General features: G+C 43.5%; 1 protein-coding gene across 1 annotated transcript in view; it reads left to right on the plus strand.

The window, feature by feature from the left end:
* The window catches only part of LOC106570075 (dolichyl-diphosphooligosaccharide--protein glycosyltransferase subunit STT3B), an 88793-nt gene that overhangs the window by 49327 nt on the left and 19870 nt on the right, over positions 1-19596 (plus strand). The window contains exons 3-5 of the mRNA XM_014142037.3: positions 1391-1678; positions 13103-13168; positions 18194-18293. Coding sequence (XP_013997512.1) covers positions 1391-1678; positions 13103-13168; positions 18194-18293 — 454 coding nt within the window. The remainder of the gene's footprint in view (positions 1-1390; positions 1679-13102; positions 13169-18193; positions 18294-19596) is intronic.

Below are 19596 nucleotides of genomic sequence, written 5' to 3' on the forward strand. Positions count from 1 at the left end.
TCTTGACTATACCAAATGTAATCCATTCCATGCAGTTTGTGAAATACACCCAAGGGTTTGCTGACTTTCTCAGGCATTCCAGAACTATTTCAACACCTGAATGGTGTGTCACTCTGCCTTTACTTCAGTGGTATTCACCACAAAACCTATTGCTAGTCTGCATTAATTGTAGCACCTCTCCCGTCTCCGAACAGGGACCTAAGCAGTGTGCCGCACCCCACCTCTTCCTCCTTTATCCCGCCCTGCCATCAGCTCTCCTTCTCTCCCCTCTATTCAGTCTGCTTCAAATGAGTCTGACAGCCCTCATTAATTGTGTATGATAACACAAGTCCCTTTGCACATGATGGGTCACACCGTTTGTAGAGGGAGGAGCCGATATCAGTTAATGTGTCAGTGAGTGCCTCTCTGCGGATCCCTTGTCTTTTCTCTCCCACTCTCAAGGGGGATATCTGCCAGCCGCTCCCTCTCCAGAATCGTAGATAAGATTTGAGGGCTGAATAAATGTGACACAGTTTAACCATAGGGCTCTGTCAAGCCAATAAACCACCCTTTGTTACTGTAGAGAAATGGACCGGGCACATTTTTAAGCTGACGGGACAAAATGTGAAGCTATGTGGGGGGAAATGCAGACTACAGAGAGCCCAGCATCTGTTCTGGGGGACAACCAAACAGTGATTACTTCAGCATTTGTTTTAACCGAAGTAGCGTTAGCCTAGGCTCTAGCTCAATCCCCAGATCTGGGGAAACTGGGTTGGATGATTTGAGAGAGAGAGGTGCAATAAGACTGTGGTTGATAAAGTTTAGCACGCCTAGGCTACGACTAGCTAATTAAAAATGAGAAGCACGGAAGGCAGAGACGAGCCAAAGTCCGCTGGACTTGTCTCTGCCTGGCGTATAGCATACATCGGGGCATCACTCACACTTAAACATAGCCCCTCTGACTTCAGAAAGGTTTCATACGAGCCTAATTAGGCCCGGTCTCATGTGTTATAGGCAGAGAGCTGGAAGGTTTGGCTGTTTTTGAGGCCTCCGCTTTGAACTGGGCAATTAGTCAGTATTTCGGTGGAGAAGATCGCCTTACCTGGCTTTCCCAATTGTAAATCCAGAGCAGATTCAATTAACTTGACTCACTCTTGCGATATGTCAAGCATGTGGATGCAGCAAGCCAACACTTACTTGACGTATCACTCTCCTGCCTGACCTGTGGAGTTCCAACTAACTGCTCGATGGATAAGTTACAGTACATTATGGTTGGTTTTTAAAAGTTTATTCCCATTCATCAGTGTTGCATTTTATATCCAGGATAAGACAAGTATCCCATTCATATGCATGAAGGTGCCATAAATGTTCTATTACAGTCCCTCTATCTTGTCTCTCTCTCTCTCTCCAGGTATATCCAGGTTTGATGGTCACCGCAGGCCTTATACACTACGTACTGAACCTGCTCCACTTGACGGTGCACATCCGGGACGTGTGCGTTTTCCTGGCGCCCGTGTTCAGCGGCCTGACGTCCATCTCCACCTTTCTGCTGACGCGGGAACTGTGGAACCAGGGGGCGGGGCTTCTGGCTGCCTGCTTTATCGCCATTGTGCCCGGGTACATCTCCCGCTCAGTGGCCGGCTCCTTCGACAACGAGGGCATCGCCATCTTTGCCCTCCAGTTCACCTACTACCTTTGGGTAAGCCTGCCTCTTCCAGTTTGAACGTCATCCTTTAGAAATCCCTTTTTTTTTATAGATCCTTTATGGCTACGGGTGTTTCTCAATATGGGTACTACCGTGTGCCACACTCTCATGCTCTCTGAGGATGTACTCTTGAGGTCGTTCTTGTGAGGACGACAGTGTGGAGAATGCGTAAAACATTGCATTTGAGATGCACTCCCCATACTGTATTACCTCACGTCGCTCCTCCCCATTCACTGAGTCTTTTTTCCAGCCAGGGCATTGGCAATAGAGACAAGATATACACAATGCAAACATTTTACTTCAAAACTATCAACTAGCTATATGTGAATCGTAATAATGTAACTAACCAGATTAACAGGCAAAAAATGTCCTAAAACGAATTATGCAAGGTAGATTCTTTGTGGGTAACTAGCTAGCTATTGACTTACTAGGGCTTGCAATCTACACACCCTATTGTATTGTAGACAGGTAAGCATCCCAAAATTAACACAGCATATATTAACGTATCAAGATAAAATATTGTAGTCCGGCATCATATGAGATGTGAATAGGCAACATTTCATTCATTTCCAAAAATGTTGCGTTATTTTTGACGTGGTTACGTCATATTTTTTTCAAAATATGTACAAACGGAGTAGGCATTCGTGAAGCGTGCTCCGTTTTACCTACTTTGATTTGGACTCGTACTCTGACCAAATTTGCGTGCTCGGAGAACGGTAGTATGCATTTTGAGAAACACCCTACATTTAGGGGTGGTTTCCCAGACACAGATTAAGCCTAGTCCTGGACTAAAAAGCAAGTTCAATGGAGAATCTCCATAAAAAATTAAAAAATAAATGTTTTTAGTCCAGAACTAGGCTAAATCTATCTCCGGGAAGCCGCCTCTTGATCTTTTCAGTGTTTTTCGATTTGTATACTCATGGCCCATTGTGAAGAGGGATGTTCTATTTGACAAAATTTGCAGTCAATGCGCTAATAGCTGCTTTGGTGTGGTTAAATTATTGCTACACTGTGAACCTTCACTCAGTCTCCTCACTGTCTGGTTTCAGTCGCTGCTGGTGATCTTAAAAAAGAAAGACATATCTAAGGTTGGAGGTGAAATGGATTTCTTTATTTACCACACTTGAACAGTCCATTCAATTGAACAGTAACCCTTTTTTTCCATTCTCATCACCCAAAAAAACTGCCTGATAGGCTTAGCGGAATGTCGGAGAATATGACCAGACATTGGATAAGCTAACGTAGACAAGGTGAAAGGATTATGAGCACAAGGGCTTATGACACCATGGAAATGGGCCATCTGCTGTAGGAGGATTCTAGGCAAAAGAAACTCCCATATTCACATTATTTGCCCTCAGTGCATGTCCTCTCCCTTCAATCACAATAGTCACAGCCTCGCACACACCGCTCTACTCCCTCCCACATTTTGTACATTATGCTCCCTGATGACTTGAGGCCGAGGCAAGTGCATGCAACTTATACACACAGATTAAATTGAAGTGCATTGTAAATGGGCAAATTTGGCATTAATCAGCATTCGTTTCCCCCCCTTATCAAAGTCGACCTTGGCAGGGGGTGCCTGGTTCCCCATCAGTTCCCTCGATTCATTTCATTTAGGTGGCATTTAAGCCCCTCAAGACAAGCTGAGAATCGTAAGGATCCCTCCACACCAAGTCATCCTCAAGGATTTTTCAGGAGTAAAACTGAACAGCACTCTTAACAAACGGGGAGCGAGTTTTTTTTCTTTTCTTTATTTTCTTCTCTCCTCTCAAGGACACACCGGCATTCACACAGGTAAACGTGGCGCAGGCTCTCTCCCACCATGCTTCACTTGGTTTTTGTCACCAGTGGCAAGCTCTGCAGGACTCTGTGTTTGTGCGTTGTTCCTGAACTTGTTTTTGTCTCTGCATTTATCAGTCAGTAGATTTCTTTCAGCTTGACACTTGACCAACTAAGTACGGACACTTTGAACTCCTGAGGGGACTTCAGACCCCAACGGTTGCTTCCATAGCTTGAATACCCATGTCCTGGCTCTGGAGTGTCACGTTAACTCAAGCGAGTGTGACTGAGCTGATAACGCCGCTTGGTTTGAAGAGCCTCGGCTTTCATCAACCAGCCACACACCCTGGAGTTGTGACAGGGCGTTTAACCTCCCGCCTAGAGTGCCACAGGAGAACCTCCCACATTATGGGTGTGATTGTCAGCCATGACTAACTCCTGACCCAGGGGGGCTCCACCACTGTTGTCATATGAAACGCAGACAGCAAATGTATAGTTTGCTCAATATGTTGCATTATGCATTTACTGGCGTACCGCTAAAGCGCTACCTGGGGACATTGTCTGTAATGCTAGTATGATAACTTGGGATCCTGCAGTGTCTGATTGTGATGAAGTGTTTGCCTTGTCCTAAGCCGCCTTCTCTGTCATAATAATTTCACAATGATTTGATACGGATCACTTTTATATTTGGTTTAGGCAGAGCTGTTGCATCTGCAGCGTCATGAGAGCTTTTAATTGTCATTCCACATGGACCATGTCTGTCTTAAAACGAACCAACACGACGAGTGCATCCCAAATGGCATCGTACTTTCTATATAGTGCACTATAGGGAATAGGGTGCCAAGATTTGGAATGCAGACAATGAGTGTTCCAGGTGACCCCCACCGGCAAGAGCCCCCCCAAAAAACTATCATCCTGGCTACGCATCACTGCTTTCCATTAAGTCTCATTTACCTACTTTTATCTTAGCGCTTTCACCCTCTCTCATTCTCTTTAGCCGATCCCTCCTCGCATGCTGAAATGGGATCCTCTCCCAGGCTTCTCCAATCTTCATTATCCCTCTCCTTCATTTTATCTGCTAATAACCCATTCAACTCCAGCCGCTTAATCTGCCTGGGTCGCGCCCCCCTCCTCCCCTCCCTAATCTATAATTGAATCCTCTCGCACCCCAGAGACCTGCCCCTTTTAACACTAGCACTCCCTGCTACCCTCCCCTAACCCCTCTCCACTGTGCTTACATTGTTGTCACACTAATTTCACAGTTTCTCCAGGCTCACATTTAATTAGCCCGGCTTGTATCGCTGTGTGAGGGAAGTAAACGAGAGATGTATTTGAACATGAGCGATCACATGACCGTGTGAGGAGTAGAGACGTATTTCAACATGACCATGCAAATGCTCTGCGTAGTAGCCTCGGGCCCTGGTAGGCTCTATGCTAGCTCCCGTTTAATTGTCTGTGGCACTGAGAAGGCTTCTGGTGTTCCTCAGTTGCCTACATCTTTGTCAGGTCCCTCAATATTACCTGTGAGGAGATGTGTAGTTTCACACTTGGGTCAAAACCAGATGGAGCTTCATCGATGCGAACGAGCATGACATGGTAACTGTTTTGGGTTGGTTTTAAAAATCGATGGGAGGATGGAGGTTTTCGCTGCTCAGCTGAGGCTCTGGTGGGTATTCGGACCATGCCTGCTTTCCCCCCCGCTGATCAATCAATCCTCGTCAGCAGGTCAAGTGACTGTAATGTGTGTCTCAGACGGCGTTCGATAAAACAGTCTGTGCCCCCACCTGCCCTGCGCCCTGCCATCAGTTTCCCACAGTGTCATGAAAGGTAAAAAGGGCTATCTGTCAGACATGGTCCCTTTAATGTGTTGACTCAGGCTGTGGGGTGAGACCAGGTAACCAGAAGTCCCAGCTAGTGTGTCAGGAGCAGACTAATATGCTAGGCAGCCCTCTCTTTAAACACTAGCAAGGCCATTTGGCTTGAGTCAATAACAGGGTGCGTTCTCAGAGCATGGGCAGACCAGATGGCAAGTGTCTAAATGGACATTTTCAATCTCTCCTTGTCCCAGTCTGTAATCCCAACATGTTTCAAACTGGCCACCATTGGCCATGTTCCCAAGAACTCCAAAATGCCTAAATGGGCCCCTCAGGGGTGTGCACTTAGTTCCCTCCTGTACTCTCTAGTCACCATAGCTGTGTGGCCACGCACGACTCCAACACCATCGTCAAGTTTGCTGACGACACAATGGTGGTAGGCCTGATCTCCGACAGTGATGAGCCTACAGGGAGGTGGTCAGAGACTTGGCAGTGTGATGCCAGAACACAACAGCCTCTCCCTCATCGTCAGTAAGATCAAGGAACTGATCGTGGACTACAAGAAAAAGGATGGAGAGCATGCCCTCATCCACATCGACAGGGCTGTAGTGGAGTGACTTTTCCCCTTCAGGAGGCTGAAAAGATTTGGCATGGGCCTTCAGATCCTCACTTGTACAGCTGCACCATCGAGAGCATCTTAACTGGCCGAATCATTGCTTGATATGGCAAATGCACCGCCCTCTACCGCAAAGCACTGCAGAGGGTGTTACGGATGGACCAGTACATCACTCCCTGTCATCCAGTACCTCTATCAGGCGGTATCAGAGGAAGGTCTGATAAATTGCCAAAGACTTCAGCCATAGGACTGTTCACTCTGCTACTGTCTGGCAAACGGTACTGGTGCATCAACTCTTGGACCAACAGGCTCCGAGACTGCTTCTTACTCCAAGCCAGAAGACCGCTAAATAGTTAATTACAGTGCCTTCAGAAAGTATTCACACCCCTTGATGTTTTTTGGGGGGGTTGTACATTTTGTTAGCCTGAATTTGAAATTGAATAAATCTTGATAATTTTTTGGGGGGGTCCACTGGTCTACACACACTACCTGTTAGTGACATTTTTACAAATTTAATTAAATTTGACTAGCTGAAATGTCTTGAGTCAATTAGTATTCAATCCCTTTATGGCAAGCTTAAATAAGTTCAGGAGTAAGAATTTGCTTAACAAGTCACAAGTTGCATGGACTTTTGAATGACTACCATTGTACCCTTCACATACAATTGGTCCCTCAAATAGGCAGTGTGTTTCAAACACAGATTCAACCACAAAGACCAGGGAGGTTTTCCAATGCCTCGCAAAGAAGGGTACCTATTGGTAGATGGGTAAAAAAAAAACAGCAGACATGGAATATCCCTTTGAACACAGCGAAGTTATTAATTATGCTTTGGATGGTGTATCAATACACCTGGTCACTACAAAGATGCAGGCGTCCTTCCTAACTCTGTTGCCAGAGAGGGAAGGCAACCGCTCAGGGATTTCATCATGGTGATTTAGAACAGAGTTTATTAATGGCTGTGATAGGAGAAAACCGAGGATGGATCAACATTGTAGTTACTCCACAATACTAACCTAATTGACAGAGTGGAAAGAATGACGCCTGTACACAATAAAATATTACAAAACATGCATCCTGTTTGCAACAAGGCACTGAAGTAATACTACAAAAAAATGTGGCAAAGCAATTCACTTTGTCTTGAATACAAAGTGTTATTTCTTTTGGACAAATCCATTACAACACATGACTGAGTACCACTCTCCATATGTGACTGACCGCCTTAATTCGGTCTTATGTAGCAAAATTTGAAATTGTGTTAGTTACATTTGATAAAAGAAGAGACGGCGCTACAAAATTGGATATTATACACTGCATTTGAGCAACAATGGGAAAGTAATTTGCTTTGAAAGTTGATCAACTTGTAACCTCACTTTTGCGAAAATGGTCTTTTGTTTGTTTTGGTACCTACTGGAGAGCTCTTCTGTCTACACCCATTTAGCATTGTTCACACCCTCTTAAGCTTTAGCCCCACCCATCTCTTTAAGGGTTGATCTGAGTGTTCTGCCCTAAAAGCAATCAAGCACCCAACTTAACTGGGTACCTTGCTAGCTACTTTGACACAAATGAGAGAACAGCTCACTGACCATTTCCTCGCCGTAGCAAAGCTGGTTAGGCTGTTTTTTATGTTATCAAGAGTGTTGGTGACTGCAACTGTGCTGTTGGGAACAATTTGCTCTTTTTTGCCAGCGTTTACTGACACTGGCCGTATTCAACGGGTGTTGAGCATTTGTAAATTCGTCAGTTATTCTGCGCTCTGGTACACTGATGAGAATGCTCTGAAGTTGGAGTGGATAGCCAGAGCTACGTCTATCAACAGTTGTCGAAGTGACATTCTATTGAAGTGGTTACTTGCATAATCTTTTAAGACATGTAGTTAACTAGCTAGCTAGGTAAACAATGAACCATATTCCCAACTCATGACGTTACTACCCTACATGAATCTGCAGGTAGCTAACCAACCAGGTTCAATGTTAGGTAGCTAACATTAGGCTATAACTAGCAAAGCAAATGGCTCTGAGATACGAATAATAAGATCATACACGTAACGCTAGCTAGCTAACAGTACACTTTAACGTGAAATGAAAACGACTTTCTGTCATGGAGGATGGATCTTCTGTCATGGATGCCATGGTTGCCCTTATTTTGAAGATGTATTCTGGAGACGGGTGTTTTCTCCAACTCCTTAGCTATCATACTCGAATTCCACTGATTTTCAGAACTCTGTCCTCCAGAGTGGAGAGCAACATTTATACAGATCTACAAGGCGATATATTTTCCAATAAAGCTGCGTTAGACAGGATTACCAATACATACTGACCAGCTCAAATAGACAGAAGCGTGGTATATGGCAGACTAATCTGAACTCATCTCTCGGCATGTCCTGCCCACTCGTTATCACAGCCAATCCTGGCTAGAGGGAAGGTTGCTGTTTCTTTGTGGCTAAAGCAACTAGGCTCGTAATTTAACAATTTGGTTCGTGTTTACAGATGGCATGAAAGTTCACATGTTACAGGAGGCTTTTCCGACAAACGCATTTTGATAAAAAAAAAGGTTACGTTCAAATGTCTCTCCTGTGAAGCAGTGACCTACGACATACTCCTAGTTTCCTGAAACAAGTCACATTTTTAAGCATAGTGGTGGCTGCATCATGTTATGGGTATGCTCGTAAACATTAAGAACTTGGGAAACAGAATGGAGCTAAGCACAGGCAAAACCTGGTTTTCTGCTTTCCAACAGACACTGGGAGATCAATTCACCGTTCAGCAGGACAATAACCTAAAACACTAGGCATCCCAAGAAGACGGTGAATGTTCCTGAGTGGCCGGGTCAGTTTTGACTTAAATCTACGGCGAGACCTGAAAAATGGTTGTCTAGCAGTGAACAACTACGAATTTGACAGAGCTTGACGAATTTAGAAAATAATAATTTGCAAACGTTGCACAATCCAGGTGTGGAAAGCTCTTACCCAGAAAGCTGTAATTGCTACCATAGGTGCTGCTTTAAAGTATTGACTTGGGTGTGAATAGTTAAGTAAATGTGTATTTTTATGTATTTGGTTTTCAATAAATGTTCATTAAATAAAAATGTGTATTTACTTTGTCATTATGGGGTATTGTGTGTAGATGGGTGAGAGGGGGAAATCTATTTAATCAATTTTGACTTCTGGCTGAAACAACGGAATATGTCAAGGGTTATGAATACCTTCTGAAGGCACTGTAATTGGTTACCCAGACGATTTGCATTGTGACCCAATCTTGAACTGACTCTATGCAGACTCGCAAGAACATTTACACTATGCAGTATAACACTCACACAATACACTGACGCGCTCACAAACTCTCACACACTACATACACACACTTTCACACACTACATACACACACTTTCACACTCATATGCTGCTGCTACTCTGTATTTTACTCGTATTATCTATCCTGATGCCTAGTCATTTTACCCTGCCTTTATGTAGATATCTACTGCAAATACCTTGTACCCGTACACAGTGATCTGGGACTCCCTGTGTGTGTGTGTGTACAGTTGAAGTCGGAAGTTTACATACACCTTAACCAAATACATTTAAACTGTTTTTTTTTTCTCACAATTCCTGACATTTAATCCTAGTAAAAATTCCCTGTCTTAGGTCAGGTAGGATCACCGCTTTTATTTTAAGCATGTGAAATGTCAGAATAATATTAGAATCATTTTATTTCAGCTTTTATTTATTTCATCACATTCCCAGTGGGCCAGACGTTTACATACACTCAATTAGTATTTGGTAGCATTGCCTTTAAATTGTTTAACTTGGGTCAAATGTTTTGGATAGCCTTCCACAAGCTTCCCACAATAAGTTGGGTGAATTTTGGCCCATTTCCTCCTGACAGAGCTGGTGTAACTGAGTCAGGTTTGTAGGCCTCCTTGCTCGCACATGCGTTTTCAGTTCTGCCCACAAATGTTCTATAGGACTGAGGTCAGGGCTTTGATGGCCACTCCAATACCTTGACTTTGTTTTCCTTAAGCCATTTTGCCACAACTTTGGAAGTATGCTTTGGGTCATTGTCCATTTGGAAGACCTGTTTTTGACCAAGTTTTAACATCCTGACTGATGTCTTAAGATGTTGCTTCAATATATCCACATAATTATCCTTTCTCATGATGCCCTCTATTTTGAAGTGCACCAGTCCCTCCTGCAGCAAAGCACCCCCACAACATGATGCTGCCACCCCCGTGCTTCACTGTTGGGATGGTGTTCTTTGGCTTACAAGCCTCCCCCTTTTTCCTCCAAACATAACGATGATGGTCATTATGGCCAAACATTTCAATTTGTTTCATCAGACCAGAGGACATTTCTCCAAAGTACAATCTTTGTCCCCATGTGCAGTTGCAAACTGTAGTCTAGCTTTTTTATGGAGGTTTTGGAGCAGTGGCTTCTTTCTTGCTAAGCGGCCTTTCAGGTTATGTCGATATAGGACTCGTTTTACTGTGGATATAGACACTTTTGTACCTGTTTCCTTCACAAGGTCCTTTGCTGTTGTTCTGGGATCTGATTTGCACTTTTCACACCAAAGTACCTTCTTTTTGTTCATAGAATTTAAAAAGCAGGTCTCTAGGTGTAGGCAAAACCATAAGCAAATAGGTCAACAGTGATATTGCTAAGGAGTTAATCAGGGTGATTTTTCCACATAGACAGGTATTTTCCTTTCCATGGTAGCAAGATCTTATCTATTTTTGCTCACTTTCTATAAAAATGTATTGGAGTGATCATTTCTTTCTTTTGGGATTTGTATACTGAGTATGTCCACATCTCCGTCAGACCATTTAATTGGTAAAGTACACGGTTATATAAAATGTGCTTTTTTTTTTTGTTATCCAATATATGATATAGTACACTTATCATAATTTGGTTTTAATCCAGAGGTTAGCAAAAGTATCTAGATCCTCTATGAGGCTGTGGAGGGATTCTAATTGTGGTTTTAAAAGAAAATGAATCATCAGCGTACAATGACACCTTAGTTTAAGTCACGGATTTCTAATCCCTTAATATTATTGTTGGATCTAATTTTAACAGCTAACATTTCGATGGCAATAATAAGTAGATATGCCGATAGTGGACAAGCTTGTTTTACTCCTCTAGATAGTTTAATACTTTCTGAGATGTAGCCATTATTTACTATTTTACACCTAGGTTTACTATATGTAACTTTAACCCATTTTATAAGAGATTCCCCAAAATTGAAATATTCTAGGCATAGATAGATAGATAGATAGATAGATAGATAGATAGATAGATAGATAAAGTACGACTATATCTATCAAAAGCCTTTTCAAAATCAGCTGTGAAAGCCAGGCTTGGTGTCCCCGATATTTCATAGTATTCTATTGTTTCCATTTACTTGTCTTATATTATCTCCAATGTATGGTCCATGTAAAAAAAAAATAATGTCTGATTAGGATGAATAATATCTGACAATTATTTTTTATTTCTATGCACGAAGCATTTTGCTAGGATTTTTGCGTCACAACAAAAATCACAATTTTAAGAGGCCTCCAATTTTTTTTAAATGGACTGGATCTTTATATATACCACTTGGGTCCTGTTTCAGTGAGAATGAACTTCTTGTGTGTTAAATCATCTACCATTTTATATAGGAGTGGTTAAAACATAATGGTCCTCTGAGTATATCAAAAAAAGTTTGGTATACTTACACTGGTATGCCATCCAGCCCTGGAGTTTTCCCTGCCGTAAAGGCTTTAATTGCATCAAGAAGTTTCTCTGTAATTTGGCCTTCACATGAGTCTTTCTGTACAATGTTAATTTTACATTATTATTAGGGAAAAAATCCATACAATTAGCTTGGGTTAGTGGAGATGGAGACATATTCTTAAAGTACTTCCTCTTTCAAAATATCATTCAGTGACTCATGCGTGACTCCATTTGTAACAAGTTTCAATACATTTTTTTTTGGTAGCTTTTCAGTAATGAAGATTGTAAATCTTCAATTAAGACTTTAATGAAAATACTGTTTGGATTCACTGGGATTAGTATGCTGTTCCACTAACACTTTTTCTTTCACAGCCTTATTCTAAAATGGATAAAATCTACATACAATAGCCCATGACGACAGTTTTTTTTTTTCCTTTTTTTTTTTTACAAATGTATTACAAATGAACAGGAACCTTATTTACATAAGTATTCAGACCCTTTCTGAGACTCAAAATTGAGCTCAGGTGCATTGTTTATATTGAGCATCCCTGATGTATCTACAACTTGATTGGAAGCCACCTGTGGTCAATTCAATTGATTGGACATGATTTGAAAAGGCACACACCTGACTATATAAGATCCAACAGTTGACCGTGCATATTAGAGCAAAACCCAAGCCATGAGGTTGAAGGAATTGTCTGTAGAGCTCTGAGACAGGGTTGTGTTGAGGCACAGATCTGAGGAAGGGTACCAAAATATTTCTGCAGCGTTGCAGGTCCTAAAGAACACAGTGGCCTCTGTCATTCTTAAAAGGAAGACGTTTGGAGCCACCAAGACTATTCCTAGAGTTGGCTGCCCAGCCAAACTGAGCAATCTGGGTAGAAGGGTCTAGGTCAGGGAGTTAACCGAAAACCCAATGGTCACTCTGAGTTCCTTTGTGGAGATGGGAGAACCTTCCAGAAGGACAACCATCTCTGCAGCCCTCCACAAATCAACCACATGACAACCCGCTTGGAGTTTGCCAAATGGCACCTAACGACTCTCAGACCATGAGAAACAAGATTCTCTGGTCTGACGAAACCAAGATTCAACTCTTTGGCCTGAATGCACACAGCCAAGACAAAGTAGAGGCTTCGGGACAAGTCTCAATGTCCTTGAGTGGCTCAGCCAGAGCCCGGACTTGATTCTGATCGAACATCTCTGGAGAGACCTGAAAATAGCTGTGCAGCGACACACCCATCCAACCTAACAGTGCTTGAGCGGATCTGCAGAGAAGAATGGGAGAAACTCCCCAAATACAGGTGTGCCAAGCGTGTAGCGTCATACCCAAGAAGACTCCAGGCTGTAATTGCTGCATAAGGTGCTTCAACAAAGTACTGAATAAAGGATCTGAATACTCATGTAAATGTAACTTGTCAGTTTTTTTGAGACATTTGCAAACATTTCTAAACTGGTTTTTGCTTTGTCAGTTTACTGGTCTTTAACCGTTTGTCTGTTCTCTCCCTCAGGTGAAGTCGATCAAAACCGGCTCGGTGTTCTGGTCCATTGGCTGCTGCCTCTCCTACTTCTACATGGTGAGTGTCAAAGAGCCTTAATTGTTAGTCGGAAACACATAAACAGTGTCATTGATTTACACCAACGTAGTATCCCATCTCTGGGAATTGGAAGTCATGATTACATTAAGATAGCGTTGAGTGCGATCATAGACGTCAAAAGCGGTAACGAGCGGCGTGAAAATGGAGTCTGCACCGGCGCGTTAAACGTTATTTATGAACCCCCTCCCGACCTTTTGGTCGATGGAGAGATAAGAGAAACAGCGCCAACTGCCTCCCAGACAGGTCTCTTTGTGTACGATTGGTGATGTTGAGTGCTTGCAATTATCTTCTGCTTCCAGCATCTTCAGTTAAATCTCCCCTCAGCTCGGGAAGAGACAGTTGTCAAATGAAACGGATTATAGACATCCAGCTCCCATCGATCATGTCGGGGCCCAGCATCCAAGCTCCGCAGGAAGAGAGAAGGGGAACGCCACAAGACACTAATGACCACATTTGAAAAGAGATGAGAGCGGGGAGAATTTCTTCTGCGAGAAACCACACCAATTTTATTAGCCCCTCTCGTTCTCTCTCGCTCCTCAAAGATCCGGAGTGAGACTATTTCGACCTTCGTTCTGAGTAGAGGAAGTACAGCTATGATCGGAGGTTACTTTTTTTTGGAGCTTGTTAGAATCATTAACATGGCAGGTTAGGAAAGGGTTACGGTTATGGTAAGCTAAAATGCTATCATAACCTTTACAAAAAGTAACTTCTGGTCGAAGGTGTACTCCCTCTAGTCACAACCCAGCTCTACCCATCCTCCCACCCTCAGGGTTTGTTGGCGACACGACAAGCCCGGATCACCTTTGTCACACTCTCACTACCCTCTAGGGCCCCCATACTCAACTAGCGAACTGGATCCGGACCCAGAACAGGGCCAATACGGACCGCGGTTTCAACACCTGGTATCGTATAAACACAAGACGTGGAACAATACGTAGAATTGCAAAAAATTTGCTTTAGAACAGCAAATTGTCTGCTAAATGTGTTCAACTGTGTGAAATTTGGCTTTAAACCTAACATTTTCTCTCCGCCAACAAGACGGGTGTGAACAGTTTCGGGGGTGGGGGTTTGTTACTACGCCAATTTTTAAATTACATTACCCATCTGGACCTCTGCCACCTTGGAAATTTGTGTGACCGGACCTTCTCAAATAATACTTGATAGTAGTACCAAGCTGCAATATCTACCCCCTCCATTGTTTCTCCCCTCCCACTGTTGATTTTAAGGATACTCACTCACCCATGAGGCTTAATTGAACATGACACATTTGCAATGCCCAGTGAGAAATTCCGTGCTCAGCTCTGTCATCAGGCCAGGGAGGGAGAGAAGCTCAGTTGAGACATCATGATGGACAAGACCTGCGAAAACCCCTACTGTGAGAGCTGTGTGACGTTCTATCTCATGTCTCCCGGGAGAGATTGTGTTTTCCCTAAGTTCCTGTGACGACTGCCTCCTACCCTGCCAGAACCTCCCCTTCTCCCTCCCCCAACCACGAGCATCATGGGAGCACTTCTGAAGTTCTTTTCACTCATAAAGTATTGATGAGGCATTCTCAGCAGCACAACTCAGCTCTTCAGGTGATTGTAAGACGTACTGCTTTCTGGAGGTTATTATTTAGAAGTCGAGTGATTTTAAAATCACAACTCCAAGCCCTTTTTTTTACAGTGAAAAAACCTATCCAGAGCTTTGCAACGATGCAGTGGTTCACCTACCTCCCCGGGCCCCACCTGACTTTCAACAAAACAACTTTCTCCCGCAAATAACGTTCTTTCTCAGTCAAGGCGCCAGCCCCAGCTTATATCCTTCACTCATGTCAACTGATACCCCCTTAGGTGACCGACAGCATCTCAGGTTATTCTGTTTCCCGCATCCTACCCCCCCGCAGAGGTCCCTGAGCCTCTTTTAGCCGCCTTCTGAGGCAATCAAATCTAGCCCCGTAGCAAGACCCCTATGCCCTTTTATCACTGCAATACCCTCCGTCCCCCTATGCTACTTCACAGAAATAAGACCAGTGGAGCGTGAGTAAAGGATAATGGCTAAAGTCTAATGGTGTCTGGTTCTTTGCTGACCCCATTATGACTGCAGTAAGACCTGTCCATTAGGGTCACAGGGCCAAATGCTAACTTGAGATGCACTTGTTAGTACACACACTAACAGGTTAGCGTTGGGCCCATAGGAAGCCCTAACATAGTGTAACAGCCCTTCCTCCTCGTTGTATTGTAACAAACTGCTCGTCCTCCTGGTTTTATTGTAACATACAAAGTTTTTCCTCACTGTATTGTAAGGGAATCTTCTCGAAGGACAACTGCCCTTCTCAGAAATACTGTCAGGCTTTCATGCCATGTTCTAACAGGGATGTCACTCAGATGTTTCAATACACCCAGATGATATGAGGATGTGGCTTATTTAATTAGGGAATCTACTAACCACATTATAACATTCCTGATAGTTACTATTGCCAGAAAGAAATATTCTTAACTCAAAGCCAGAGTAAGAAGGGGATTTCTTGAAATACATTAAGCAGGATACATAGGGGCCTAACCAGATAAAATATATATTTTTTTCATCGATTGAGGCCTTTTTTTGTAATAAGCTTTTTACCAGCTAAAACTTTTAGGACTGAGCTATATCGATAAGTACATTATAAACTCAGAAAAAAGAAACGTTCCTTTTTCAGGACCCTGTCTTTCAAAGATAATTCGTAAAAATCCAATTAACTTCACAGATCTTCATTGTAAAGGGTTTGAACACTGTTTCCCATGCTTGTTCAATGAACCATAAACAATTAATGAACATGCACCTGTGGAACGGTCGTTAAGACACTAACAGCTTACAGACGGTAGGCAATTATGGTCACAGTTATGAAAAGTTAGGACCCTAAAGAGGCCTTTCTACTGACTCTGAAAAACACAAAGAAAGATGCCCAGGGTCCCTGCTCATCTGTGTGAACATGCCTTAGGCATGCTACAAGGGGCATGAGGACTGTATATGTGGCCAGGGCAATAAATTGCAAAGTCCGTACTGTGAGACGCCTAAGACGGCACTACAGGGAGACAGGACGGACAGCTGATGGTCCTCGCAGTGGCAGACCACGTGTAACAACACCTGCACGGGATCGGTACATCCGAACATCACACTTGCGGGACAGGTACAGGATGGCAACAACTGCCTGAGTTACACTAGGATCGCACAATCCCTCCATCAGTGCTCAGACTGTCTGCAATAGGCTGGACTGAGGGCTTGTAGGCCTGTTGTAAGGCAGGTCCTCACCAGACATCACCTTTCAACAACGTCGCCTATGGGCGCAAACCCGCTCTCGCTGGACCAGACAGGACTGGCAAAAAGTGCTCTTCACTGACGAGTCACGTTTTTTTCTCGCCAGGGGTGATGGTCGGATTTGCGTTTATCGTTGAAGGAATGAGTGTTATATCGAGGCCTGTACTCTGGAGCGGGATCGATTTGGAGGTGGAGGGTCCGTCATGGTCTGGGGCAGCATCATCGGATTGAGCTTGTTATTGCAGGCAATTTCAACGCTGTGCATTACAGGGAAGACATCATCCTCCCTCATGTGGTACCCTTCCTGCAGGCTCATCCTGACATGACCCTCCAGCATGACAATGCCACCAGCCATACTGCTTGCTCTGTGTGTGATTTCCTGCAACACAGGAATGTCAGTGTTCTGCCATGGTCAGCGAAGAGCCCGGATCTCAATCCCATTGAGCACATCTGGGACCTGTTGGATCGGAGGGTGAGGGCTAGGGCCATTCCCCTCAAATGTCCGGGAACTTGCAGGTGCTTTGGTGGAAGTCTGGGTCATCTCACAGCAAGAACTGGCAAATCTGGTGCAGTCCATGAGGAGATGCACTGCAGTGCTTAATGCAGCTGTTGGCCACACCAGATACTGACTGTTACTTTTGATTTTGACCCCCCCCTTGTCCAGGGACACACTATTACATTTCTGTTAGTCACATGTCTGTGGAACTTGTTCAGTTTGTCTGTTGAATCTTATGTTCATACAAATATTTACACGTTTTTGTTTGCTGAAAATAAATGCACTTGACAGTGCGGAAGTTTATTTACTCTAACAGGCATATTGATAGTGTATGCACCAGCTCTTTCAGCTTCCTCAGTCTCTTAACAGACTTTTTTTTTGGTAGTAAACAAGATATTTTGTGCTTGGTGGTGCAGAGATCTGTCTGAGTAAAGAGTTTGTTCAAGCTTTGTGTTCAATATGGCTCGGTGACTCCAGAAGATTGCTGGTTGCTTATTCAACCCTCACTGCCCCCACATGGTTTTAACACACACACACACACACACAACGGTGAGGTCATCAGCAGTAAATGTGTGAGATGTTTGGTCAAATTACACTTCGTGGCCGGGAGGCTGCGTCAAGCGACCCTCAGCGCAAGATACTCACCTCACTCTCTCCTCACTGCAGTCCCTCTGGGTCGGCGTTGTTTTCAATTAACAACCTCTTCTCTCACAGAGAACCACTGCGGCTGTGTCAACACAGAAAATTAGCTCAAAATGGGAGTCGTCTCTGTATTCATTCAAGTTACGCTTCAACTGCACCTAATTTAGCTCACACCATCTGAAGCTAAAGATGCAAATGGCTGAAAAGATAATTTCGCTTAACCACTCCTGAACAAACTTGAGTTTTTTTCCCCCCCACAATTAGAAGTAATTGCAAAACATGTGTATTTTTTTATCATAGATGAGTGATTTGTGAATGAAATGTGTGCTTGTGTGGCTAAGCAGGTGCGTGTGAGTATTATCCCTCTCTGACTGCTCTGCACATCCTACGTACTGCAGTTGATGTTTTTGTAGAGTATTTTATAGTCCCCTCGTTTCACGCTCCAAGTCAGACAAAGCGTCGATGCATTTTTACTTTGCGGTCATAGTGTTTAAACATGATTGCGTTGGTTTTATATGGGTCCCACTACGTATTCCCATGCGTTCCTGGTGGCGCGTGTGTTTTTGCTGATGGCTGTGTGTTTGTTGCAGGTGTCAGCGTGGGGAGGATATGTCTTCATCATCAACCTGATCCCTCTGCATGTGTTTGTGCTGCTGCTCATGCAGCGCTACAGCAGGAGGGTCTATATTGGTGAGTGACCACAAAACACACATCTGCCGAAGAGATGTGATCATAAACCCCCTCCTACACCGAGTGTACAAAACATTTAAGAACCTGACATGGACTGACCAGGTGAATCCAGGTTAAAGCGGAAGTTCCCTTATTGATGTCTCTTGTTAAATCCACTTTGGTTCCTAAACTTTTTATAGTCCGTACCCCTTCAAACGTTCAACCTCCAGCTGCGTACCCCCTCTAGCATCAGGGTCAGCGCACTTTCAGATGTTTTTGTTGTTGTTGCCGTCATTGGAAGCCTGCCACACACACTATACAATACATTTATGAAACAGAAGAATGAGTGAGTTTGTCACAACCCAGATCGTGGGAAGTGACAAAGAGCTCTTATAGGACCAGGGCACATATAATAATAATAATAATAATAATAATAATAATAATAATAATAATAATCAATAATTTTGCTCTTAACCATCTTACATATAAAACCTTATTTGTGCATCGAAAATGGTGAATAACTCACCACAGGTTAATGAGAAGGTTGTGCTTGAAAGGAAGCACATAACTGCAATGTTGTATTGGAGAGTCTGTCTTAAATCATTTTCCACAATCTGTGCCTGGTATTTAGTATTCATGCTAGTGAGGGCCGAGAATCCACTCTCACATAGGTACGTGGTTGCAAAGGGCATCAGTGTCTTAACAGCGCGATTTGCCAAGGCAGGATATTCTGAGAGTAGCCCAATCCAGAAATTTGTCAGTGGCTTCTGATTATAAATTCAATTTTCACAGAACCGCTTGTTGCAATTTCGATGAGGTTCTCTTGTTCAGATATCAGTAAGTGGACTGGAGGCCGGGCATGAAAGGGATAACGAATCCAGCTGCTTGTTATCCCTTTCGGGAAGGTACCTGCATAATTGTGCACCCAACTCAAGCTTACGGACATTTGACATTGTCTGTAAACTTGTTCATTTGCACACAAATCATACAATGATGGAAAGACCTGTGTTGTCCTTGCTAATGCAGACAAAGAGCTCCAACTTCTTAATCATAGCCTCAATTTTGTCCCGCACATACAGTTGAGGAGAGTGCCTGTAATCCTAGATTCAGATCATTCAGGCGGGGGAGGGGGGCATCACCCAGATAGGCCAGTCGTGTGAGAAACTCGTCATCATGAAAGCGGTCAGACAAGTGAAAATGATGGTCAGTAAATAACTTTAAGCTCGTCTCTCAATTCCAAAAAACGTGTCCATACTTTTTGCACCTTGATAACCAGCGTACTTCTGTATGATAGTTACTATTAACAAAGTTAACCATTTTCACT

Source organism: Salmo salar, chromosome 14 (genome assembly GCF_965601325.2).
Source record: "Salmo salar chromosome 14, fSalSal1, whole genome shotgun sequence".
NCBI lineage: Eukaryota > Metazoa > Chordata > Actinopteri > Salmoniformes > Salmonidae > Salmo > Salmo salar.